General features: G+C 47.4%; 1 protein-coding gene across 2 annotated transcripts; it reads right to left on the bottom strand.

The window, feature by feature from the left end:
- Positions 1-346: 346 nt before the first annotated feature.
- SLC24A1 (solute carrier family 24 member 1) lies at positions 347-26,619 on the bottom strand (the record flags this gene model as incomplete). 2 transcript variants are annotated; one of them, XM_082648623.1, is made up of 8 exons in its annotated part: positions 347-596; positions 1,540-1,706; positions 2,803-2,892; positions 3,627-4,244; positions 6,212-6,303; positions 7,386-7,472; positions 11,697-11,805; positions 24,742-26,619. In XM_082648623.1, 8 exons carry the CDS (start codon positions 26,617-26,619, stop codon positions 347-349), a joined length of 3,291 nt encoding a protein of 1,096 aa, XP_082504749.1. The 2 variants fall into 2 exon arrangements, with proteins under 2 accessions (XP_082504749.1, XP_082504750.1); XM_082648624.1 differs by lacking the exons at positions 6,212-6,303; positions 7,386-7,472; positions 11,697-11,805.
- Between the last annotated feature and the right edge of the window lie 290 nt (positions 26,620-26,909).

Here is a 26,909-nt window from a genome sequence, read left to right as displayed (position 1 = left end):
TGTGAACATGGGAGCTTATCTGATTGCTAAGGTACCTGTCCCAACCCTCACTCCCAAATATCTCATTTTAGAAAACCCTCTGACTTGGGTCCTTCTGCTGGCCTCCATGTGTTAGCTGTCTGCATCAGGGGTGGTAGGAGCTCCACCCCTCCAAAGAGTCCTAATCCACAATGAGCTGCAGGTGTTTTCCAAGGATAAACTTCAGTCCCGATCACATCCACATCAGAGGCTCCTGCCCACTCAGTTCACTCTCCTGGATCATGTTCATTCTTTAATGTAACAAGTGGTACAGTAACTTCTGGCATGGTTTTCTGATCCGTGTCCATTTTGAGCAACAGTGACTGACTTAGACAGACACAGGACAGGATATGATTCGATCTTCTAACATCACACTGATTATCAGGAATACAAAGTACAGGAGGAACATGGTAAAGCCCAGGATCTTGTTCATTCTCCATTTGCATAATGCAATTGAAGAGATCACAAACAGGAGCATGAGAAAAAGCAAAACAATGGCACAAAACAAGCCATTGCTACTGACAGGAACAGGCTGTAATCCATTGATAAAAGAGAAAAGCATCCAAGGAAGGGGCAGGCTGCAAGATGGAAGAAACAGTGTGAATATTCTTAATGTTTATAATCATGCCATATACTTAACAGTATTTTACAATTTACAAAGCACTCATTTTTACACAAACCTGTGAAACAGAGCAGAAAACATTCATTTCACAGGTGAGAAAACTAAGGTTCAGGGAATTATGTGCCCAAGTGCTCACAGCTGATAACTGAGAGAGGCTAAGATTAAAACAGGCTTTCTGGTTCTGAGTTTGTTTTCGTCATACTTCATGACTTCTGTATGACTAACCTAAATTGGTAGATGTGTGACTCTCTAAATCAGAATAAGGCCTAGCTCAGGATAACATTTCCTTACATTCGTTAGTGATCAGGGCTCTCCTATGCCTTCTTACCTGCCCCACCCTGCAAGCACACACATATACAAATTAAGGAAACCAAAGCCACCACCCACATCCAGAACATGATTGGGGAAATGAAAATAGCGCGGACACTCTGCTCTGACAAGGTTGGGAGGAGCGGGGTAAGCAAACCCATACAGGAGTAAGCAGCATTTGTTTGTTTATACAAAATGCTTTTAGAACCTCTGAGCCAGCAGGAGTCCAAATGCAAAGAAGCAAGAATGTCAGGAAGTAAGACTGAGTCACTGCTTCTTCCAACCCCACCTCCTCCACCTTGGGGGTCAGTGAGCAGAGCGTTTGTATTTGGTAATGGAATTTAATGGACTTCATTTTTCAATTCATCTATAAATTCTAGTCAGTTACATTTCAGGCAGCATTTTAGTTCTGTTATCCTATCTGGCTGTGATGAATGAAGGGAGGATACTTTGTTGCCTGGCAGAAGCTAATAACATAAATGCCCTTTTATTCCATGTATAATGAATGGAGCAAAAAACCAGCAGACAGAGCCAACACAGTGTTTGCCAGTCATACATATCATGCCCTAGAAAGCAACTTTGCCACTCACCCCACGGTGATATCAAATATGTTACTGCCCACAGAGCTTGACACGGCCATGTCTCCCAGGCCTTTCCGAGCGACAATCACACTGGTGATGAGGTCAGGAATTGATGTGCCTGCTGCTAGGATTGTCAAGCCCATAATCTCTTCAGAAATCCCTATTGTTTCACCAACCTGGTAAATAGTAACAGTAATGAGAAACCAAGTGAAAAATCTGAGGCTCTTCAAAGCACCAACCACATACTACTTTGTGCAAAACCAACACCTTCCACAGAGTTCATGTTCCCTTGGCCTGAGTGAGGTAGGGTCACAGCAGAACTAACAGCTGGGGAGATGGGCCATGGAGAGAAAGAACAGGACCCCTGCTCAAGGCTTCAGGGAATGATGCTGCTCTTTTCTAAACTGGAGTAAAAGTCCACCTATGATACCACTTACTGTCATTCCAACTACAACACCTCTACCTTCCCAAAAGAACTGCTCCTCCAAAGGCCTCTTGGTGTCAAGTTTCCATTTCCAGAACCACGGACACCTGCTATGTGCCAGGAACTTTTTAGAGGCCGGAGGTAGAAGTATGAGCAGTACAACACTGACCCTACTCTCAGCTTGAAAGAGAAAAGCATGTAAATAATACTACAGGGACTTCCCTGCTGGTCCAGTGGTTAAGGATCCGCCTTCCAATGCAGGGGATGTGGGTTCAATCCCTGTCAGGGACCTAAGATCCCACTTGCCACGGGGCAACTAAGCCCCTGCGCCACAACTAGAGAGCCTGCGTGCCTCAACGAAAGATCCCACGTGCTGCAACTAAGACCATGCAGCCAAATAAATAAATATTTAAAATAATAATAATAATAATACAGCTCTGTGCTTAAGTGCAATATTCTAGGTAGAACAGCAAAACCATTAAGCACTCAGAAGACTGATTAAACGCCAGAAAGGAGGCAACACTGAGCTTGCTCTCACGAGTGTGTACGATGTCACCAGGTGGAGAGAAGTGTGGGATACAGAACAGAGGAAGCAGGGGATAATGCTAAGAAGGAATGGTCAACTAGATCAGGTTGTGAAGGGCCTTCTGTCACACTACAAGACAGAAGAGCCACACCTGAAAAGCACTACATTCCCTGGAATATAAAGTCTACTTTTTAGCCTTTACAATGTATAAACTACAAATTCACTTGGTCCTCGCTATTCCCTGGGTACCAGAAATTCACCCTGAAGGGAAAAAGTCCTTTTGACCTGCTAATGCAGGATATAGTTCCTGCCGCACACTCACCTGGTGAGCCCACCACACCATGAGGTATGAGAACATGGCTATCCACATGATGGATCCCAGGAAGGTGATAACAAAAAATTTCCTAGCCTCCTGTTTGAAAAGGAAGAGAAATAAGTTGCAAAGGCTAAAGGTCTCTGGCCCTTCTGAGGGGGCCCCAGTATCAGTGAAGAGATCTGCTGGAGGAGTCATGGAGAGGATGTGGAGAAGTTTGAGCTTCCATCTCTGTCTCCAGTGAGGACCTTGAGAAGGATGGGGCTGGTGGCCCATAGGGGAGTCCACACAGGAGGGGGTTCAGCAGTTGCCAAACTGGAGAGCTACCTGCTTGCCCTGGAACCAGACCAATCTAAGTACCTGGTTTGGCTTCAGCAACCTCTCCCCACCCCACCCCTCTCTGGACCCAGAGACAGAATATGGTTCCCCTTTGGGTGGAGTATGTTAGTCAGACCTTTCCTTATAAACAGGAATACTGGGTAGAAACAGCACTTATCACCCTGGGGTTTCACAATATCCCTGTGCAATGTGGAGGGTGTGCAGTGGCATCATTCCCATATTAAAATCAAGAAACTGAGAATTCGAGGAGGGGTTAGTTCACGTTGCTTATAGTGATGGAAACAAGCACATTCTGAGGCCTCCCAAGCCCATCAGTGTGTTCCCTTAGGTGCATGGTCCCCACTAGAGCTGCAGATTCCATCCCAGATCCTCTCTGTAGTTGAGCCCTGTCAAGCTGGTTTGTCCTGTCCCTTCCGTCCTCTTGAGGGGGAGTGCCGAGAGACCCCACAGCCTCCCTGGGGACAGATAGCTTGGGGACAGCTGGGCAAACTCACCAGCCTCCGGACGTCGGGCACCGTCAGCCACAGTGGGAACACAATGGGCAGAAGAAAGAGGTAAATGGCTTGCTTCTGCCTGGTCTCAGGCCATTCCAGGGACAAAGGCTCCTCCTCCTCCTCCTCCTGCTCCTCCTCCTCCTCCTCCTGCTCCTCCTCCTCCTCCTCCTCTCCCTCCTCCTCCTCCTCCTCTTCGTCTTCACTCTCACCTCCATCACCTTCCTCTTCACCATCTATACCTTTCTCATCTTCTTTGGCTTCATCTTGATTTTCAGCGTTCAATTCCTGCTCTCCAGTTTCACCTTCATCACCTTTCATTTCACCATCTTCTCCTGCTTGGATTTCACCTTCACCTTCATCATCTCCTTTCCTTTCTGCCTGGAGGTCACCTTCACTTTCATTCTCTCCTTTCCTTTCTGCCTGGATGTCACCTTCACTTTCATTCTCTCCTTTCCTTTCTGCCTGGATGTCACCTTCACTTTCATTCTCTCCTTTTTCTTCACCTTCACCTTCTGGTTGAGCTTCACCTCCACTTTGCTCTCCATTTTCACCTTCACCAGGAGTTTTAACCTCATTATCTGTCCTTTCACCTGTGCTCTCAGCTTCAGCCACATCTCCCTGCAATCCAAAGCCAACAGATTAATGGGAAATAACTGCCCTGCTTGTTTCTCCCCAGTTTTTCCCCACATTTTTTGTTGTTCTCAGAATGTATCTAAAAGCTTGAGTACGAGGAAGAAACTAGTGCAATCATTCAGCGAAATTCCCTTCACAACACTCCTACCCAGTGGTGGTCTGGTCTTTATTTGATCATTTCTAGGGATGGAGAACTCACCACCTAAAGCAGCTTCTGTCATCTTGACAACTGTGATTGGTTTGAAGTCATATTTATACCAAGGTTCTACCTCCTGTGTATAGGTTTACTCTTGGGAGCCATACATAACACTCTTCCATGAGACAGCTCTCTTCCCTGGGTTAAAGATTCCCAGATCCTTCTATGGTTCCCCCATACTATGGCCTAAAGCCTCCTCTCCTTCTTGGTGAACTCATTCTAGTTAGCTTATATCCCATGAGGAGGCTTCTAAAACAACACAGAACACTTCACAGAGTCAAACAGGGTTATCACCCCCCTTATTTTAGATACTGTGCTTCCATTAATGTTGCCTAAAATGACATGGTATCTTTTGGTGGTTACATCACATTGCTGAGTCCATTAAAACTCCTCAACTGCTCTATTACCTTATACGTGTAAAATGATGATGACGAGGAGGATACCTATTTTCTGAGGGTATTTATGTGCCAGGCATCATGCTAAGTGGTATAATAATAATCATAACAATTAGCACTTAGTATGTTTCATGAATCAATTAATTTATGATATAGGCAGAACTAAATCCATCTGATAGGTGAAGAAACTAGGGTACAGAGTAGTTAAATAACTTGCTTATGGTCCACACAGTTTGTAAGTGATGAAGCTGGGACTGGAATATGGACAGTCCAACTCTTGGCCTCTTAACCACCAAGCTACCCTGCTCTGCAAATGCCAGGGCCGAATGAGATCTTTGGTTCCCAAACCTGGTAGCCTGAGAGCTTATTAGAAATACAGATTTCCTTGCCCCCCCGAACCAACTGAAGTATAATCTCTAGGACTGGAAGCCAGGAATCTCTTTTAATATGCTCACAAGTGCTTCTAATAAATGCATCTATAGACTGGTGTGTGGGAACCATGGACTGACTCCACTCACTCTGAAAGCCATTGATTCTGAGGGTCCTCAGATTAGGCTCCTAAATGACCTATAACAATGTGCTGGTCCAATCCCTTGACCAAATGACCTGGGCTGTGTGCTCATAGAGTAAGTCATCCATAACAAATTTCATGACACTGCCAACCCCCAACACTGCCCAATGATTCTCAACTCTGCTGCACATTAAAATCACCTAGAGGATTTTAAAACATTCATGCCCAAGGACCCAACCCAGATATCCTGACTTAATTGGTTGAAAGTGGGCCCTGGGCAGTTTTTAAAGCTTCCCCAAATTATTCTAATATGCAACCAGGGTTCAGAGCACCCAATGAAGAAGTCAAATATTAATATCCATGAGGCCTGTGCTTTCAGTTGGAAATGAAGAGTGAGAAGACTTGAGTCTGAAATAATTTCTGCCCTCCCTTCCCCACCCTCATCAGGAGAGAAGGCTTCTTGGAGGAAACGACAAGTCATTTAAATTGATAGGTACAGGAGTGTCTGCCCAGCCTGCACCCTCTTCTCTGAAAACTGTCACTGCTAATAGCCCCTGACGGGTAGCTCCCTTCTCCCACACTGGAGTCAAAGCACGCCACCTCTCCCTGCCACAGCTGATTGGACATAGGTTGGCAACACATTCTCATACATATTATCTTACTCATACTAAGGTATTAGTGAATTAACTGGCCCCATGAGGTATTTGATCTTCAAAGAAAGGGCAATGCTTACACCAGAGGAATGAACCTCAAATAGCATTTCCAATCTTCAGGAAGGACTGATTTTTGACTGGCAAATCCTTCCCTGGGCCTCTCAAATTCCACCACCTGGGAAGAGGCTTGTGCCTACCTGACTGCCAGGATCTTCCTCCTGATCTCCCTTGACGTCTGGAGCAGGGGCTGGTGTGACCGTGACCTCAGGGAGCTTGGCTGGCTCCTCCTCTTTAAAGGATAAACATGGGATAGGTCAGAAGAGTGTGCCAGGTTCTGAGGGCAGCTGGCAGAGACTGGTGTGAGTGGTTACAGGGCTACTGGACTTTTCCACTTCAGGGTCACAGAAGGTTTGGGGAATTTCTTGTTAACAGGAAAAGGAAAATGATGTGATGTGAATTGTTACTGTCCTGTCCACAGAGATGTCTGCAGATGACAGGAAAGCTCGGAAGTGGCTCTCCTTGCTCTCCCTGTATTCAGACATTTCCATCCTGGCAATGTAGCCAAGGATACTGTGAACAGCTTAAAAGAGAGGGCAAAGCCCCAGCTCTCAGCACCTGACCCTTCCCCCTACCAACTGCATGAGAGGAGCCTGATGATTTCAAAGGCAGCAGCTAGGGAGTCTTGGAATAGGACTGCAGGAGAGGGAGAACTGGAAAGTCTGGAGGTCTAGGTTTAGGTACAGGCTTTCTCACTTCTTGGCTATATATCTTTGGGCAAGTCACTTGACCTCTCTGAGCCTCAGTTTCCTTGTCTATAGAATGGGAACAATGACTGCTGCTCTACCTCCCTCCCTCCGAAGCTGCTGGGTGGATCAGGCAGGCCTGGTGTGCTGTGCAGAGCCCACTGGGCAGTAGCTGTCTCACTACCGTGTCCCAGCTGCCACACGGATGCTGGATGTTTTCATCACCAGACCCCCGATGGCCCTCCCTCACTGGGGTTACTGGTCTCAGACCAATTCCCTAGCAGCACTGTGTAGAAGTGACAGGAAGAAGAAATAGAGTCCAATAGAATCTCATTTGGGACAAAATTTAGCAAAAAAGAAATAGAAGTTCAATAACCCCTGCCAGGCCTTGCCTACCCCATGTGAGGAGAGTGTGGAGGGAGCTGTACAGGGCCACCCCCGGGCCTGCAGCCACGCCAGAAGGGGAGCACCCTGGAAGGAGGAGGCCGGAGTGCAGCAGGGAGGAGGGGAGCACCAGCTCATCACTCCAGCTGACTGGCTCAGAGAGACCAGGAGGCCGCCCAGTCCCTGGCTGACAGGAGGGAGGAAGGTGGCAGGAGAAAACCCACTGGTCTCACCATCCTCTCACCTTCTGGTTTGCTCTCTGCTTTGGCCTGAGGCTTGGCTTTGGCCTCCTGATTCAAGCTCTCCTCCTCCTTGTCCTTGGAGGGCCGGGCTGTGAATGAGAAAGGAAACACATCTTATCCAAGACCACAGTATCCCTGCTACACCATTCAGTTAGGTTGGTCAGCTGACAGAGCAGCTGAAGTAGGTGGAAAGAGGCTGGCCTGGAAGTTGCAACATCTGGACTCTGGTCCTCCTAGGCTTGTTCATGGTGCCCAATTCCCAAACTTCTGCCTTAAATTCCCTACATTGTCACTAACTGGCTATGACCTTAGGTTGGCCACTTAGGCTAGTCACTTCCCCTCTCTAGGCCTACTTCCGATAAAATGACATGGTTTACTTTATTTGGGGGCAACAAATAGGATTTATTTCCTTTATGAACTCAACTGACGGCTGCTTGAGTGCTGAATTGAGAATTCTGGTCCAAGCTTGGTAGGAGAGTACCATGATTCATTGGTGATATCTGCAATGGGCAGGGAATGAAGAAATAATGGCAGGGAGATATTTTTGCCATCTTTGGACTAGATTGTCTGTAAGGTCCTTTGCAGCTTAATTTCTATGAATTTACTAGAAGCTTTGCTATGGCTCCAGGGGAACTACTGGTGGCCATGTTCATGAGCCTCCCCTCTCCAGTGGGAAAGGGGAAATAGCTGCTCACCAAGTTCCCTGCCACTCTCCTTTGGACTCCAGACACCTGCAGCCCAAGCAGAGTCTCCTTCCAGATCCCTGTATACACTCTGTGCCTTGCTGGCAATCCACAGAGCATCGTGCACAGAATAGTGCTGCCCTGATTTCCAGAAAAGAGAAATGGGGAAGTCAACTCTCTTTCAATATGACTATGTTCCAGGCAACAAGCAAAGTGCTGTACATGTGTAATTTCAAGCTGAGAGGCACAGAGATTGAAGTGCAGGAGCTCACGAGCGTCCTCCTCACAGCTGTGCAGTCCGTAAGGGTAAGAGCAAAGTGGAGCCATGGGGTCTATTCTGGGTTCCAGGCTGGCTCTGCCCTGTGAGTGCTGGGTGACCTTGGGAAGCCTATGTACCCTCTCTACGCCTCAGTGTCCCCTCTCTAAAAAGGCAGTAATATGATAGAGCACTGATGTGGGAGTCCATGAGACAAAATAAATAAATACTTTAACTGCTGCAATTAAATATTGCTAAGTTAGCATGGATTCTGGAGCTAGATGCCTCGGTTTGAATCCTAGTTCTGCCACTTGCTAGCTTTGGATCCAGCTGGGTGACCCTCTGTACCTCAGATTCTTCACCTACAAAATCTTACGGAGTGACTTCCCTGGTGGCACAGTGGTTAAGAATCTGCCTGCCAATGCAGGGGACACGGGTTCGAGCCCTGGTCCGGGAAGATCCCACATGCCGCGGAGCAACTAAGCCCATGTGCCACAACTACTGAGGCTGCGCTCTAGAACCCGTGAGCCACAACTACCGAGCCCGTGTGCTGCAACTACTGAAGCCCACATGCCTAGAGCCCGTGCTCCGCAACAAGAGAAGCCACCGCAATGAGAAGCCCGCGCACCACAATGAAGAGTAGCCCCCGCTCACCGCAACTAGAGAAAGCCCACGCGTAGCAAGGAAGACCCAATGCAGCCCCCCCAAAAAAAAAAAATCTTACAGAGTTGTTGAAGGAATAAATGAATTTATATATGAATGTGCTTAAGCCAGTGCCTGGCACCTAGAAAATACTACATAAGTTTTAGCTATGACGACAATGATGAGTTGACGATAGTAGTTGAGAGCAGCTGTTCTACCCAGGAAGCAACTCTGCACTGCTGAGGCCCAGCATTCCAGAGGGTTTGAGTTAGAAGGGACCCTGAAGATCCCCTAGTCCATAATACAGACAAACTGTGAAGGTTTGGGAATCAAACTCTGCCTGGGTCCAGGATGGGCAGGACACAAAAGCAGGTCTGGAGTTTCCTTCTCTCAACCTGTCTCCTAAACAATCAGGCTGGTTGAGCTGCAGCTGCCTCTGGCAACAGGCTCCATCCTGCAGAGCCATCACTCTGGCAAGTGTGGTCCCTCGAAGTGTCCTGGTGGGCCTGCTCAGCGGGTCCCATCAGAACTGAGATGTCAGGTGGTGGGCACTCCACTGCCTACCTCATGCAGACTGCTCCAGTGCCCCCTTGGCACTGATAAAGCACTGCAGTCTTCTGTTGAACAACGCATAGCTTTTTGAAGGGCTCCCCTGGTTCCGGTCCTGGTGCTGAGAATACCTGCTGACTGTTGGCTGGAGGAGCTGGCAAGAAAACCAAGTTCCCCTCTTTCCTTCTCCTTCCTCATCACACGCCCTAACCTCTCATTTCCCATGCCACCGAGGAAAGCAGGTCCGCTGAAGGGCCTCTCTCTGTTTGTTTCTATCTCTGTCTCTTTCTTTGTCTCTCTCATATACACACGCACATGTGTGAGTGAAATCACCAGAAGAAGCATGGGATTCTGGAGAGGTAAAGCCCCTACCCAGGGTAAGAGTTCAGACCATGGATCAGCTCTGTGGAGAGAGTTCATTGCTTGGAAAGGGTGGAAACATCTGGATAGCCATCTGGAAAGAGCATACGGAAATACAAACATGTATCTGCAAAGTGTTGGGAACAAAGGCCTTCATCCCAGCCCTGCCTGATCCCAGCCCTTCCTGGATGGAATCTCAGGGTGCAGGATCAGGGCCAGCTTCTCTGAGCGGGACTGCATCCCAGGCACATAAGCAATCATTCCCTGGGAGGGCCATTCCATACCCATCGCACACCCACACAGGGTACCAAGCGTGCTTGTCTTCCTGGGGATAATTGCCACTGGCTCCCCCAGCGCTTGTTTCCTCACATGGCCTCTCAACTCTCAGCGCGGCCGGATCATCTCCTTAGTATCAATCTCCTCTGACCTCAGCCTGGCCTGGACATGGCCTGGACATCACATAATCCTGTTAGGACAAGCCAGCAGATGGCTGCTGCTCATGAAAGTGGCCCAGGCAGGGGGCCCTGCAGTCCCATCCAGGAGAAGGTCTTTATCTTTAAGACTTTGCTGAGTCAGTGATTCCACGAGGAGGGCCAGGCCTAACCCAGGGATACAGCTTCCTTCACTGTGCCCAGGCCAGATACGCCCCCAGCACTGATCACCCACAGGCTGTCCAGTGCTGCAGACTCCACTCTTGAAACCCCAGGGGTACTGTTTTTCTGGAGCTGACAGGGGGGTGGCCTCTCCCAATGTCTGCGGAAGCTCCTTGTGAGGATTTTCTAGGGAAGGTTTGATCACCTCGTCTTTGACCATATGCTTGTTTTAAACAACCAACAACCCAGTATCATATGTGAAGAAGATGCTTCAGGGCCTGAGAAATTCTGAGGTCCCTAAAATTTGTCCCTGGGGCTCATGGATCAGTCTCTGGTGTCATATTCGGCTCAGTCCTCAGCCTCCTGCCCAGCTGCACTCCAACTCCCTGGCTTCCGCCCAAAGGCCAACCTTTCCTTGATGGGCCTCATGCTGGTGCTCCAGTTCTGCAGCAGTGTCCCAGAGACAGAGGTGCCCAAGGAGAAGAGAAGCATACCTGAGGATGCCCTTTAGGGGCCTGCGAAGCCTGTTGGAGGTAGCTCTCTGGGGAAGCGGGGCAGAAGGCAGGTCTCCGTAAAGTGGGTGGTGAGGATCTCAGCTGCCTCCATCATTTGTCAACTTGGGCATCAGCTCCCACTACACTTTGGACCCTCACCACTCCCAGAAGTGGTCCTGGTGGCCCCCAGGGTGTCCTTTGGGATACCTGGCTTGGGGAGGGGTCAGCAGGCTTCCTAGGACTCTGGAGCTGAATACAGAGCAAAGGGAGGCACCATCCAGAGCTTCCAGCTGTGGGGCCCCGCAGGTGATGCCCCCAGAAGCAGCCCTGGCCACACTATCTTGCTGGAGACTCTGTGGGACACTGGGGCTGACTCATGGGGGTGGGCTCTGCAGGAAAGTCACGGAGGGCAGCCCCAACATAGACCAGTGCACGGCACATGACACTCATGGCCTCACTCACGGCAGATGAACCCTTTCATTTTACAGGAGGGACACGGAGACAGGGAGGTAGTGGGATGTGGATACCTAAGGACCTTAGCTCCTCCGGGCCCTCTCCTGGTGGGTCTTCCCAGACTGCCTGCCTCTACCACCCTCTCTCTTCTGCTAACTCTCTTCCCACTCCCACCCTCACTCCACCTGCTGCCTCTCAGTTTTGCAAGTCCCAGTTCTTGTTCAGCTGCAGGAGGGAAGGAGTGGACAGGGAGACCACGCAGGTCTGGGCAGACCTTGCTTACCTTCCCCCAGAGTGTCCAGGCTGCGGAAAATGAGCTGGTAGATGGTGCTGCGGATGGTGCTGTTGTGCAGAGAGGCCAAGCTGCTCCCTTGGGTCAGCATGGACGCGAGCTAAGCAGGAGAGAGCGGCACAGGCCTCAGTGGGCCTCTGCCCGAGCCGGGGGAGGAGCCACACGGGGGCCTCACTAACCCTCCTCCCTCCTATAAAGATCAGGCCAGAAGCACAGGAGCCTTATCCTGGCACCCCATCTTCCTTCACCTCAACAGGACAGTTACAGTGCTTTCTTTCTCAGCCTCCCCTCAACTCTTCCATGACTGGCTAATTCTACATACCAAGTCATTCCCCAAGCTCTTTGACAGGGAGCAGACAACGTGTATTAAAGACACCACATTACCGAGGGTTTGTCCATCCCTGCAAGTACATCCTCAAAGAAACACTCTCACCCATACACCTCACAGACAGCCCCACGGTGCATGGGCACAGCCCCTTACAGTCCACAAAGAGCATCATGGTGCTTTATCTCTGCCCCACCCCCAGACATAAGCAAGGCTTTGATCCCCACCTACAGAAAAAGAAATGAAAACTCAACAAGGCTGGGTGGCTTATCCAAGGTCATAAATGAAGGAGTCAAGACTAGCACCCAGGTCTTCTGATTCCAGCCCTTTCTTTTCTACCCACATGCTCAAGAGACCTTCACAGGCACACACATACACACATCTGTATGTGCAGACACACGGATGTGACACACATTCATTCACAGTGCTAAAAAAGAGACAACAGGTCCAAAATGGAGTCACTTGTACTCTGCCCACATCACCAAACCGAAACATAAAATACCTAACTGCAGTTTCAGCCCCTCCCGGGAACAGACTCTTAACCAGTCAGTTTGGAATTAACTGGTTAGCACACTAGTGAGGTAATCTACCCGACAGACCCCTGCTGTCCCCCAAAGGAAGGTGACCTTGCCTGAAACAACCTGGAACTCCTTTCTATTTGCTGATGGGATGCTGGCCAATTCATGAATTGTTGAATAAAGCTGATTTGATTTTTAAACTTAGCTGAATTTTTTTTTTTCTTAATTACGATAGCGACACACATAGAAACATCATCTGACTTAACAAGGGAACATCCAAAGTCAGACAAACTGCTTGCTTGGTCCCTCCCTCCCTACCAACCAACCCTCTGGATCTGAACTCTTCTGCCATCTAGTGGCTATGGTAACACAATACTTCACAACAGGGCTACAGATTTTCATAGGATGGGGGAGGTTTCATGCAGACCCTGGCCTCTTCTCTCTAAGGTCCCCACTTCTTCCCAAATGCCCACAGGGCAAAGACAGCTAAGACACAGTTTTTCAGAAATCTCAGATCCCCCTGCCCCACCCCTCGTATGTTTCTCTTAGTTCTGGGGCATTCCAAAGCCGCAGGTAATTAGGCTTTTAGATCAATCATAGAGTGTTGGGTCTACAAAATGGGACTTGAGTTCATCTAGCCCAGTCATTCTACTGATGCAGAATCTGAGGACCAAGCTCACACAGGCAGTGAGCAGTGACATTCTGGACTTAGCTCCCAAGCTAGCACCTCCTCCAAGGCCACCTGGAGGTGACAGTCCCTCTGGCTCCTTCCCTGGCTCACCCTGGCAGCGTTCCCAGGAGCTTCCCAGGTCTGAGCCCAGCCCAGTATCCCCAGAATCAGGGCCACAGCGCCCTGGGTCTGTGGTTGTCCTCTGAAACCCTGCAGTATCCCCACTGGGCAGACTCCACACAGCACCCACCTTCAGCTTCTTGTTATCCTACTGCTCATCCACCACAACTGTCCCACCGCCCAGCTGCAAATAGGGACAGGAATCACAAGATGTTCAGAGAGACCCTCACCCTTCCTCCCTACTTCCCTCTCTATCCAGGCAGCCTTCATGTGGGAACACAGAAACACACCCAGAGATAATCTGGCCTCAGAAAATGTTTTAACACGTCCACCACCCCCAGCCTGGCCTTCCACAGTCTGGCTTCAGCCTGCATACAGTATTCCCAGTCAAATGTGTCCACTCACTGAGGTCCAGTAACACCAGCTACAGCTGTCTTTCAGTCTCTCAAATGCACCATCCTCTTTACCCACCTCGAAACCCTCAGCACACGATCCCTCCTCCTCTGTTTGGAACCCTCTTTCCTCCACTCCCCACGTTTCAGGTCTCCACTTACATGTCACCTTCCTCTGGGAAGCTAAGGTGCCCAGCTAATTCTCTCTTATTGACTCCTTTTCCTTCATAGCACTTTCCCCAATCTATTTGTATGTTATTTGTATGTTGGCAAACCCAAGTAAATTGACTGTCCCACTAGCATCTTGAAGGCAGACTATTTCATCCATGACACATGCTTGTATGTAAAGCATGAGAACACTGCCTGGCACTTAGCAAGGGTTCAGAAAACATTGGTTGAATGAATGAATGAATGAACAGTCTCCTGCATATACCTAACCAATTCCAATTCCTAGTCCCTTGTTCATGCCTTTGCCCTCTGCCTAAAATGCCTTCTCCATTCCTCTATGCCTAACAATTTTTCAGAAAAATCAGGGTGAATTCTTACATAAAGCTTTCCCAAATGGCCCCTTTCACCCCCACCCCAGCCCTCACTCCAGCTCTCGACAATACCTCTCTCCTCAAAAGCTGTATAACAACAGTGGACACATTTTGTGATACCAAAAATCTGGCTCTATAATCGAATAAGTGCTTGCTAGTGTCCTGGGGAAGCTGTAGGGCAGCTGGTGAAGGGGACAGACCTAGAAGACCCGAGATGAAGAATCATTACGCCCACAGTATTTACTCTCTGAACCACTAGCTTGCCACTTTGCATTTACTATCTCGTAACACCATCCGAACTTCTAAAGAAATCATCGTTGTTCACACATATTAGTTGTCTACCCAGCTAGACTTCATGTCTTTTTGAACTACGATATAGTTATCTCTGTTCCCCTAACCTGTGGCATAGTGTCTTGTACACAGCAGATGCTCGGTTAAGGAGAGCTCAACGAGTAGATACGCCAAGTGACCTCTAGCGCCATCTTCAGGCAGCAGAGTCACCAATGGCTGCCCCCAGTAATTGTCTTCACCTTCCACTGCCTCGCCCACCTCACCAACCTCCACGGCCAGAAGTAGAACTGGACTTGCTACACTCCCATCTCTGCCTGATCAGAAAATACAGAGAATACTGCCTGATTCAGGGCCACCCACCCATCCATCCGCCCAATTTGTTCACTCATTCAGTTCTTAATTTCTGAGTACCTGCTGTTTACCAGGCACTGTGCTAGTGCTGTAGGGATACAAAGATGTTTAGGGCATGGATTCTACTTACAGAAAGGAATTGAGACCAATGATAACATGAACACATGACAAAGCAGAATGTGCCTGAAGAAATGAGAGGCACAGATTAAGGTGCTGTGCTGGGATGGACACGGAAGCCTTCTGAAAGTAGGTGAAGTTTGGATAATCTTTGAAGGATGGGAGAGGTTTGAATGCTTGGATACACATTGTTGAATGAATGAACAAATGGACGAACATACAAATGAATGAACCAAAGCAGAAATAACCAATCTGAATATGAAGGGGGCACTGTGGATTTTCTGAACAAATCCCCTCTTTCACAATTCTGGGATATTGGAGGCTACAGCACCAAACCCCACTGGCCCAGCCACCTCACTATTTATCACGTCCAACTCTTACCCAATGAGTTCTTAGAAATACGAAAGGCCAGGCTACCCTTTGGGATGGCTGGTTCTGTCCACAAAAGGGCAGGAGAGACTGACTTTTGCCCCACGAAGCACATGCCTAATGATTTCTCTTCCATTCAGATTTATTTAAGTCAAAGTACTTCTCTACGGGTTCACTGTTCATTGCACATATCAACATCCTCTACCCTCAGTATGCGCTTCTAACTTTCTGAAGCCCTTCACATGTATTTTCTCATTCCATATTATTAATTCTATGAAACAGACAAGGCTAGTATTATTATTGCTATTTTGGCAGATGACAAAACTGAGATGCAGAAAAGATTCTGTGACTTGCCCACGCTCACAACAATAGTGAAAGAACCCCCGACCTCCTAATCTCTATTCAGAGGATTGTTTTTGTTGTTTTTACTAAATCACATTTTTTTCCCAAGCATAAATAAGGAAATGAAGTCAAATTTATATTTCCTAGTGGCTCTGTTTCATATTATTGACATTTCAGGTAAATGGATACAAATGTTTGTCTCCATTTGAGTGTGACTGATGGGTCCATATATGGGTAGCGGTACCAGCAAGTAGGTGCTTTCAGAGTATGCCCTTATTACAAACACATTCCCACATCCACCTCTCACACTACACCAATCATCCTCCTTTTTCTTCAGCCCCATCATCCCCACCTTCTCCCTCTCCTCATGAAAATTAACCAGAGGGCTGAGGAAACCAAAGAAGATGTCTTCATGCCAGCCAAACCCCCAACACCTGTGATGCATCTTGATGAGGATGAGCAACAGGATCCCTTGCAGCCAGCCGTTCACGGGAACCTGTGCTGGTGAACAAGGCGACCCTTCGGGGGCTTGTCCTCCTGACCTCCAATTCCTATCTCCCACTGATGTAGCAGTTAATCATTGACCTCTCCCTTTCTAGACCACCCATGACACAGTTCCTGAACTGCACATTCTGGTCTGTGTGTTTTTTGAAACATTCATTCAACAAATATTTACTGAATGCATGGTTGAGTCCTACCTTCATTGAATACAGTCTAGCACCCTGATCCACTCACCTGTCTAGGCTGGAAACCCAAAAGTCTGCCCAAATTCCTCCTCGCTTCCTCACAGCTCATCTACAACCAACTGTCAGATCTAGTTCCTGAAAGTCCTCAAATTCGGCCTCATGTCTCTATTCTGCCTACAATGCTGCAACAGCCTCCTGACTCCTGGACTGCTCCTCTTCTGGTTCCTCATTCACTCTTTAGCCAGAGTGATTTTCTGAGCAAAGCACACCATGTCCCTCCCCTGTACCCTGGGGGCTCAGTGTCCTCAGGAGGGAGTCCACACTCCTTAGCTGAGCATATTCCACCCTCCTGCTTACCTCCAGTTCAGTGCTGTCCAATAGCAATAGAACGCAAGCCACACATGTAATTTTAATTTTTTTAGTAGCCACATTTTTAAACAGTAAAAGAAACAGGTGAAATTAATTTTAATAATGTACTTTATTTAACCCAATATATCAGAATTATAATTCAACATGTAATTAATATAAAAATATCAATGAGCTATTTTACCTTTTTTCTCATACTAATATACCCAATGTATATTTCATACTTACAGCACATCTCAATTCAGACTAGTCCCATTTCAAGAGCTCAGTAGCTACATGTAGCTAGTGGCTCCCATACTGGACAGTGCAGCTATAGTCTCATCACCCTCTCTCATTCCCCTGGCCTTTATACATGCCTAGGAGACTCCTATCCCTTCTTCAGTCAGCCAACCCCTGCTTGTCCTTCAAGATTCAGCTAAGAATCACCTCCCTTAGGAAGCCTTCCCTGACTTTTGTTGAGATGTCCACTCTCGGCAGTGCTAAATCCCTCAGCACTTACCTACATCATTACACATGATATGGTAAATATTACTTTTATTTTTCTGTCTTCCCCACTAAGGGGGATTTACCACAGAGCTGATGAAGATTAAACTTCAGGGCCCATCTCTCCCCTCACAAACACTTTCTGAGGCCTCATAATTAATTTTGTAGCAATAGTTTTATATTCCTTTTCTTAAAGAGTGTCAGACCCCACAAAACCTGGATCAACTCCTGCTCCTCTGCTAGGTTGAGCCCCTTGAGTGCTGCCTTATTTCTCACTGTATCCCCAGACCCTACACAGGTTTCATACAAAGAGATTCCACAAATGTTTGCCAAATGAATGAACATCAGAGTTCTTTGGGGCTTAATCCTAATCTCTCTCTCTCTTTCAAAGTAGCATCAGCTGGTCCTTGATTTTAATAACCATACATTTGTTGGCGATTCACAAATCTCTATTTCCAGCCCTGACCTTGTTCATAAGCTTTAAGCCCATTTGTGCAACTGTCTCATAGACATATCCACTTGGAGGTGACATAAACACTCAAACTCACCATTCCAGAGCGGGAACTTTTGAGTCTTCCTAAACCTGTTCTTCCTGTAGTCTTCCTTTTCTCACTAGGTGGCGCCACCATCCACCCGGCTGCTCAAGCGAAAAACCTTGACTTCCACTCACCCTCCACATCCACACCATCACCAAATCCAGACGATTCTGTCTTCAAAATATCTCTCAAAGATACAAACACAAACACACACACACACACACACACACACACACACACACACACACACACACACACGCTGGATGCCCACAACAGCCTCCTAACTGGACTCCCTACTTCCACCCTTGCACACCTACCATTCATTTTGTACATAGCAGTTAGGGAGTGACCTTTTAACTATGACTCCTCATTACATCATTTCCCATTGAACTTCAAATAAAATCCAAACTCCGTATCTAATCCACAAGGCCCTGATGAAGCAGCTCTCATCCCCGTCTCTAGTGTTATCCTGTACCACTCTCCCCTTACTCACTATACTGGCCTCCAGTTCTTTCTTCTAGTGCACCAAGGTCTTTCCCTGCTCTGAGCCTTTGCAAATGCTGTTTCCTCTTCTTCCCCTATGGAGCATGGGGAAGAATTCCAGAAGAATTCTCATGGAACTCTACTTGGACTGTCTACTTGAACTTCTCCTCCTCCAGGAGGACTTCCCTGCTCTTCCTCGCTAAAGGGGGCCCACTACCTACAGTCACTCTCCATCCCATACACTATTTCCTTCACAGCACTTTTCATACTCAGAAATATGTTATTTTACTTGTTTATCATCCATATGCCCACTCCCCCACACTAAAACATTTTCTGTTAGTTTTATATTTCCAATTTATTCAGGTAGCAGAGCATCTAGAAATCATGCTGTTATTTGCAGAACACCATGAATATCTAATTTCATATTTAATCTCATCACATACACTAGGAAAAAAGATTACTCTGTTGTATGAGTAACAGAATACGTAAAATCTCTTAGAAGCATACACACATCCATGGAAACAACACGCTATTCTGCCAGGCATGACCAGATGTTTGAGTTTTTCTGTTAATATTTGTTTGTTTCTTATGCATTCATTTTGTCATCTGCTAGCACCCACAAGCAGATGAATGCTGAAAGCTTAAGAAAATTTTATGAAGAAAAGAAGCCTTTACACTGAGAATTTGATTCTTACCATATTTTCCTGACAACTGGAGGGAAGCTGACTATTATTTAAGAAGTTAAGTAATTCCCTGGACTCCACACTCTCACTGCCGAGGACCCAGGTTGATCCCTGGTCAGGGAACTAAGATCCCACAAGCTGCGTGGTACGGCAAAAAAAAAAAAAAAAAAAAAAAATTAAAGGAGGGAACCCCTCAGCCTAGCTAGGATGAGTTCTTTGGGAGCAAAGTGGATTCCCTGCAGGCTAGTAAGGTCAGGCCCACAGAGGCAGGAAGGGCCCTGGTGGCTGCTTCCTGTCCAGCACCCCTGTCTCCACAGCAGACAGCTGGTTGTCTAGCAGTACAGGTCACTGGAGTAAATGTTAACCCTGACAGGAAAGGGATGACTGGTTCCTAAGGAGGCACCAGGTTTGTCTGCTTGGGGTTTCTGCTGGTTGGTTTAAGAAAAAACCCTGCCAAGAAGAAAATAGCCTGCAATGCACTTAAGAAAGAGTGGCAGACTTCCTCCTGGAGTTTCACATTCTGAAGTATTCCTGGGGGCTGAATGTGGATATGGGGTTTCCAAAGGAGCCCGGACCAGTCTCATTCCCCATCTTGCATCCCTTTTCACCACTGGTGCCCCACAGGGCTGTCTTGCCAATCAGCATCTCATGCAGATGGCCAGTTATTTCTAGCTAAGCTTGTAGCTCTCTCTATAAAGAAGGTCCCATCATCCTTCAAATACAAATAAGGCTTTTTGGCCAGGCTAGAGCCTCAACTTTGGCTTTCTGCAACTATGCATGGTCAAGGAAGGTCAAATATTTATCATTTGGGGCCAGAACAAATAACACCGAAAGCTTTAAAACCAGGTAAAAAAAGTTTCAGAGCAAGCTAAGTTAGACTGTGTCGATAGCTATGCAAACACTTACCATTTCTGGGCTTCCCTGGTGGCACAGTGGTTAAGAATCCACCTGCCAATGCAGGGGACATGGGTTCAAGCCCCAGTCTGGGAAGATCCCACATGCTGCAGAACAACTAAGCCCGTGCACCACAACTACTGAGCCTGCGCTCTAGAGCCCATGAGCCACAACTACTGAAGCCCACGTGCCTAGAGCCTGTGCCTAGAGAAGCCACCACAATGAGAAGCCCGTGCACGGCAACGAAGAGTAGCTCCCGCTAGCCACAACTAGAGAAAGCCCGCACGCAGCAACGAAGACCCAATGCAGCCAAAAATAAATAAATTAAATAAGTAAATTAAAAATTAATTAATATATCTCAAAAAAAAATTTACCATTTCTTCATTGGGTTCATAAAAGGCATCCTCAAACCAATACATGTCAGTTTGACAATGTTGTCTGAAATATTTTTAGCTTTGAATTTTTTTTTTCCAGCCAGTGTGAAAAGAAAGACTCTAAAATAGTTACTATGTGTCTATGTTCAATGATACATTTATTTTTTCTGAAAATACTCTTAAGTAAATTCTGATTAGAATCATTCACAAAAAAAACTTTATCCTGGTTCTAGATTACCAGAGCAGAATAAAAAGTAAAGTGAAAGGTCCTCCAGCTGAGAAACTCCACAGATAATCAATTGGGTGAATATCTGATAAGAAAATGAATCGTTCTCTGCTGATCTTACATCTCCAAATTGTTCAGGTAGGAGAACACCTGCGATTATGTTGCTTAGTAAAACACCACAGGGGTATTCCTATTCGTTTACTTATTGTCTGTGGCTGCTGTCAAGCTAACAACAACAGAGTTGAGTAGTTGGATAGAGACTATATGGCCTACAGAGCCTAAAATATTTACTGTCTGGCCCTTTACAGTAAAAGTCTGCCAACCCCTACACTAGTCCATCCCATTCGCTTTACAGATGAGCAGCGTGAGACCTCGAAGAAAAGCAAAGTGACTTTGTAGCACTTTGCACAGTGTTCCTTTTATCAGTTACTTTTGTCTATGTCTGTCCCTTCTACTGGAAGGGACATGATCTTTTTACTTCCCACACTGCTTTTCATTTAAGTGCTTAATAATATAGGTTTGTGGAGTAGCACTGACTTGCCCAGGATAACAGGGATAGTTAGCCATGGATACTGGGTTAAGACCCAGATAAATGGATTCATAAACTGGTGATAAGGACCACCAACTAGCTGCGTAACTTTGGCAGAGTTAATTATCCTCTCGGAGCCTCAGAGTCTCCTCATCTGCAAAATGGCAATAACAATTTATTCTTGCAGGGTTGTTTTTTTTTTTTCTTTTTTGGCCACGCTGCAGGGTTTGGGGGATCTCAGTTCCTCGATGAGGGCTTGAACCTGGGCCACAGCAGTGAAAGTCCAGAATCCTAACCACTAGGCAACCAGGGAACTCCCCTCCTGCAGGGGTTTTATGAGAAATTGTCGAGATAATGTACGTATGTCATAGGCCCTCCACAAGTATGGATTCCCTCCTTTTTCTCTATAAACTGGAGACCCTGACCTGTTAAGAGTTCCCTGAGGAAACCACCAAATACTTGTGGAGCTTCTGCTTTAGGCATGAGACGTTGGGCTCAGCACTTTGGGAGATATAAAGATTATTTCCCCCATTTAGTGGCAATGATGACCCTAACACTGTGGCCACACCTCACCCCAGGCTGCCAACAGAGGAAGGGGGAGGCCCAAGTGTCTTTCCCGTTCCTGTTTCCCTCCAAGAAGGAGCTGGCTCCCACTGCCCTCTAATTGTCTTCCCCCTGCTTAAACTTCCTGAGCACTTGTGGCTTTGATTTCTCCCCAACCCTCCTCCTTGACTCCCTACCACTCGCTCTGGCCTTTCCGCACTTCTCTCTTACTTCCTTACCTTTGGGTGTGTGGCTGACTGAATAAGCCCAGTTTCCCTGACCCCCTGCCTTCTCAAGGAGAAGCTCAAAGAAGGAACCCATTAGTCAGGGAAGAGGTGTGAACTGATAGGTCAGCATGAGTGAGCGAGCAAGGCATGTTCATTTTCATAAAGTTTCATAGTTAAAGTAAGATAATTTGCAGAGGTGAGTACACATTCTTGCATAAATCACAAAAATGAATACCAACACAGTTTACTAGATCAAAGACTGGATTTTCAGAGAACTGCTTCAAGAATTCAAACAGAATGGCTTGCCTCAGTCTGTCACTGAAGTACAGGATAATTTACCTCCCTCTAACAAGATCACAGGTCTTGGGGCAGCCAAACACAGACAGAATGATATAAGCAAAGGCAGTTACCGCTCTCTCTGGCTTTAAGAAACCTGGGGTGAAACTCCAAATCCAGATGTTTTTAAAAATCACTTCAAAATAGCTACACTTTAATTATCTGGACTAATTTTTAGAAGGTAGTTGTTAGTGCTGCAAAGTCCTAACTATAGGTTTTCAATTTTAAATAAATATAAATTTACTTTCAAGGACAGCCAGTATTTCAACCTGTTTTTTTTTTTTTAATAATGCTGTTAATAAAATTCATACTGGGGCTTCCCTGGTGGCGCAGTGGTTAAGAGTCTGCCTGCCGATGCAGGGGACACAGGTTCATGCCCCGGTCCAGGAAGATCCCACATGCCACGGAGCGGCTGGGCCCGTGAGCCATGGTCGCTGAGCCTGCACGTCCGGAGCCTGTGCTCTGCCATGGGAGAGGCCACAGCAGTGAGAGGCCCGCGTACCGCAAAAAAAAAAAAAAAAAAATTCATACTGGATCTGTTTCAATAAATAGATAAGAACAGTTGTAATCAGCACTGCTCTCACTGGTTGGCAAAGAACTGCTACTAAAGGCCTTGAAGAATGTTTTAAGTAAGTTACAAATTCTCTTTTGAAATCATGATTATGCTTTACTTGCTTGGCAAGCTTTGCTTTGATGGTCTAGTTCTGACAAAAATGAAAATTGAGAATTTGCAGAGTTTAAATAAAAACAGAATTACTATGAAGGACTGGGAGGCAAGTCAAGAGGCATTTTGATGTGGACCATTTTTAAAGTCTTTATTGAATTTGGTACAATATTGCCTCTGTTTTACATTTTGGCCTTTTGGCCATGAGGCATGTGGGATCTTAGCTCCCCGACCAGGAATCAAACCCGCACCCCCTACATCGGAAGGTGAAGTCTTAACCACTGGCCCACCAGGTAAGTCCCAATTTTGAAAACTGCTGGCCTAATGTATACCAAGGCATTAGATACTTTCTCAGAGAATAGTACCAGACTTCATGGCCACCCTCAGCAAAGCCTGCCCTGAGAACTTCATGAGGAGGGAGGACCCTGTTTCCTCATATTAAATGAGGTAATGCTCTGAGCCTCCCTTTCTTTTTTAAGCCTCTGGCTTCTTAAGAGCAGTCATCTGGAGGGAAATAGTACAGAATGGGGAGTTAGGATACTGGGTTCCCATTCCAGTGAGGATACCTTCTGGTTGTCCAACCCTGGGCAGGATATTTCTCCTTTTTGGGCCATCTGCAAAAATGTACTAATTGGAAGTCGGCTGACCAGATCAGAGAAACAACAGCTGTGCTGGGCTTGACAGAACGGAACTCATTTAGACACAAGACATTATCAATGAATGTTACCACTACACAGAACATTTGCATGATTAGTTGGACTCTGTCATTTCCGCCAGAGATGGGAAAGGACCTGTCCAAGGTCACATAGTTAGAGGCAGAACTGGATTAGAACCCAGGTTTCCTGACTCTCAATTCTATGCTCTGAACACCACACATACCTCAAAGTCCTAAAGGAAGTACATTTCATCTCCTTGTATCACACATCTCTGAGACACGTTGCTGAGTTTGGTCTCCATCCTGCCCACTCATCAAAACTGCACTGGATTAAGCAGCTAAATCCTTCCACTCTTTGCATGCAAAATTCTGCTCACACTAGTGGCCTGAGATCTGAAACAGGCAGGCTATGAACCAACTTTTGCCCAAACTCACCCTTTAGGAGCATGAGAGAAATGGGGGTCTGCGTTCCCTAGGGAACCCTCACTTTGGAGTCTCAAGGAACAAAATACTTGGGGATGAATTTTTAGAGATCACTTTCCCAATTAAATTTCACTATCCAGATTATTGAATCATGCAATGAATTTAGCAGGAAGGTCCCTCACAGGGGCAGAGAAATTCTTGGAAAGGAACTATGGGGTCAGAAGAATGCCCCAGAGTTGGAGCTCTCAGTCTCCAGTCAGCACAGAGAAAGGGCTCTGCACTCACGGCTTGCTTGTCAGTGGATGAGTGGAGCTCCCATCTTCAATATTTTAAAAACAAAACAAAACTCAAAAAGCCTCCTCCTTCTCAGATCCTAACCAAACTACCAGCCCCTCCAGGCCTGGAATGTGAATAAACAGGATTAAATGAAAGTGAGGGTGCTAGATAAACCCTACACACCATGCCCATTTTATCATTTTTCCCTGCCTGATATCTCCTTGGACATTCTCCAAAGCCCAGCTCAAATGTCATTTCTGAAGACCCAATCAGAACAACCCGGGTTCATCCTGGCCCCACCATCTATTTGCTGTGTGACCTTGAACAAGTGGTTTAACTTCATTAGGCCTCAGTTTCTTCCCTTGCCAACGGGGGATCCTAATAATAACCATTTTATAGGACGATTAAGGGCTGACCCAAGTTCACTCCTGAAAAAGCCCCAGCATAGTGCCTGGCAGAGAACAGGACTCTATAAATATTGAATGCATTGCAAGGGAACCAGAACACTCACTCATCTCTTGAGGTCTGACCTAGCACTTTCCATTCTTCAGTCCCTGGCTTTCCCCCACCCCTTTTGCCCAAAAGGGGGCAGAGAAGCCTGAGCCAACCTGTTCTTACCTTGCTAAGGTCCCCTAGGGCCATGACCTTGGCCACTGGCCTCCTGCTGAGCTGCTTCTTCACCCAGAGCTCAAGCTGTTTGTTCCACTTCATGGTGAACACATAGAGGGCATAGGCCAGCAGAAGCAGCAGGCTCTCCCACCAGACAATGAGGCTATCCAGGAAGAAGAGGATGAGCATCATTAGGTCAAGGATGTAGAAGGTGATGTCACGGAACAAGGGCCACCAGGTGAGGTTGAGGATCTCCCGGGAGAAGAGGGCACAAGTGCCAATGACAAAGAGGATGTTGAACACCGCAGAGCCCACTATGGTGCCGATGCCCACATTGCTATGGGAGATGAAGATGCCGATGAGGGAGGTGAAGAGCTCGGGGGCAGAGCCTCCAGCAGCCATGAAGGTAGCACCTGCCACATCCTCAGAGATCTGCAGCTTGTCTGTGATGACACCCAGGGCTGGGACAAAGTACTCGTCACAAACGATGGCCAAGGCTACAAACACATACAGCATGCCAAAGATGTGCAGGACCACCCAGCCCTGCCTCCGCTCCTTCACACTGAACAGGTCTCGGGGGTACTCTGCCTTGGGGTGGAGGTCTGGCTGCCCAGAAGGCAGTACTGAGGGACTGGGAGTCTCTGGCATCCCAGCTGTTGTCAGACTGGGGGAGGGGACAGTGGACGAGACTGGGACTGGCTCCACAACCACACAGTGATGGACCTGAGTGGTCGGACTTGCCCTGACCCTGGGAGTTGCTGGAGTGGTGGGTGCTGGTGAAGGGTTCTTCACCAGCCCCCAGAAGGTGGCTGAGGATATTCCAACGGTCGGTGCACTGGTTCTGGACGAGGGATTCCTAGCCTTCCACGCAGCAGTAGAGGCTTTGGTTTCTGTCGTGATGCTTACTGCCACCTGCCCCTCAGAGGTGGCTGCGGTGTGCTCCAGGACTGTTCCTTGGGGTGTTGTCAGGCTGTTTTTTCCCACTAACCCCCGGTGGTTGGTTGAGCTATTATTGTCCACTCTTCTGGTGGTAGTTAGGGTCTTCTCTTCTGCCACATTCCTTGGAGAAGTCAACATGTCAGTTTCTAAGTCATTTATCAGGAAGGGTAGGCCGTTATCAGTTACTCCCTTGAGAGGAGTTGGGGTGGTTTCCCCCAATACTCTCTTGGAAGGGTTGGTCTCCAGTATTTTGTTGGTTGTCATAATTTCACTGTCTTTCACTGTTGCTCTGGGGGTGATCCCATGGCTCCTGGTCATTGTCATGAATGTGGATGGGGCGTAACTGTTCACCATCCTACCAAGTGGGGATGGGGTGTATTTCCTCACCTTTCCCCTGGCTTGAGTTGGGCGGTAGCTCTTCACTTCTCCCCTGCGTGTTGCTGGGGTATAATTATTTACCACTGGTCTGCCTGAAGTTGGAGGGTAGTGATTCAGTGCTCCACTGGGTGTGGCTGGGGTGTCTTCCTTCACTTTTTCTTTGCGGGCTGCTGCTGGGCTGTCGCTGCTCTTGGGTGTTGCTGGAATGACGTTGGCTATTCTTCTAGGTATACTGGGGGTGTTCTCCATTGTTACACCAGGTGTTGTTCCATCTCTGCCTACTGTGGCTTGGGGTGCCCATGTCTCAACCTCCATCTCAGGGCTAGATTTTGGAGGGTCACTGCTCACCATCATCATCTCATTGTTGGAAAGGTCCCGGCTGGCTAGTTTTACAGGGTGTTGGGAAGAGACTGCTGCCCACAGTGAGGGGAGCCCCCGGGGGCTCCTCAGGTACTGGTAGGTGGAACCCATGATCAGCATTCCCAATAGGAAGAGGAGGCGCCTCCAATGAAGCCGCTTTGGCCAGAGTAACCGTCTCTCCTGCACTCCCATCCTGATCAATTTCCCCATGATGGCCAGTTATGCCTGGTTACAGAAGGCCTCTCATTCTGTCCACTGAAAGATGGGGGCTGCTCTGGGATTTAGATTAGAAATCAGAGAAGATTTCTCCATGAAGCCCAGCCAGGGGGTAACCACAAACCTAGAAAGAAGAAAAAAGAAGAGGTTATTTGCTCCTAAAAAGAGAGCTGGGATCCACCAAACCCTCATCTGGAAGAGTGACTATTCACACAGGGGCCTTTGTAGTGAAAGGCAGTTGTTTCTGCTGGAACAAAACAACCCCTGCCCCCTGCTCCAGGGGG

This window comes from Grampus griseus (genome assembly GCF_964374135.1).
Source record: "Grampus griseus genome assembly, chromosome: 2".
NCBI classification, from domain to species: Eukaryota; Metazoa; Chordata; class Mammalia; order Artiodactyla; family Delphinidae; genus Grampus; species Grampus griseus.
This window is presented reverse-complemented; position numbering and strand designations above follow the sequence as displayed.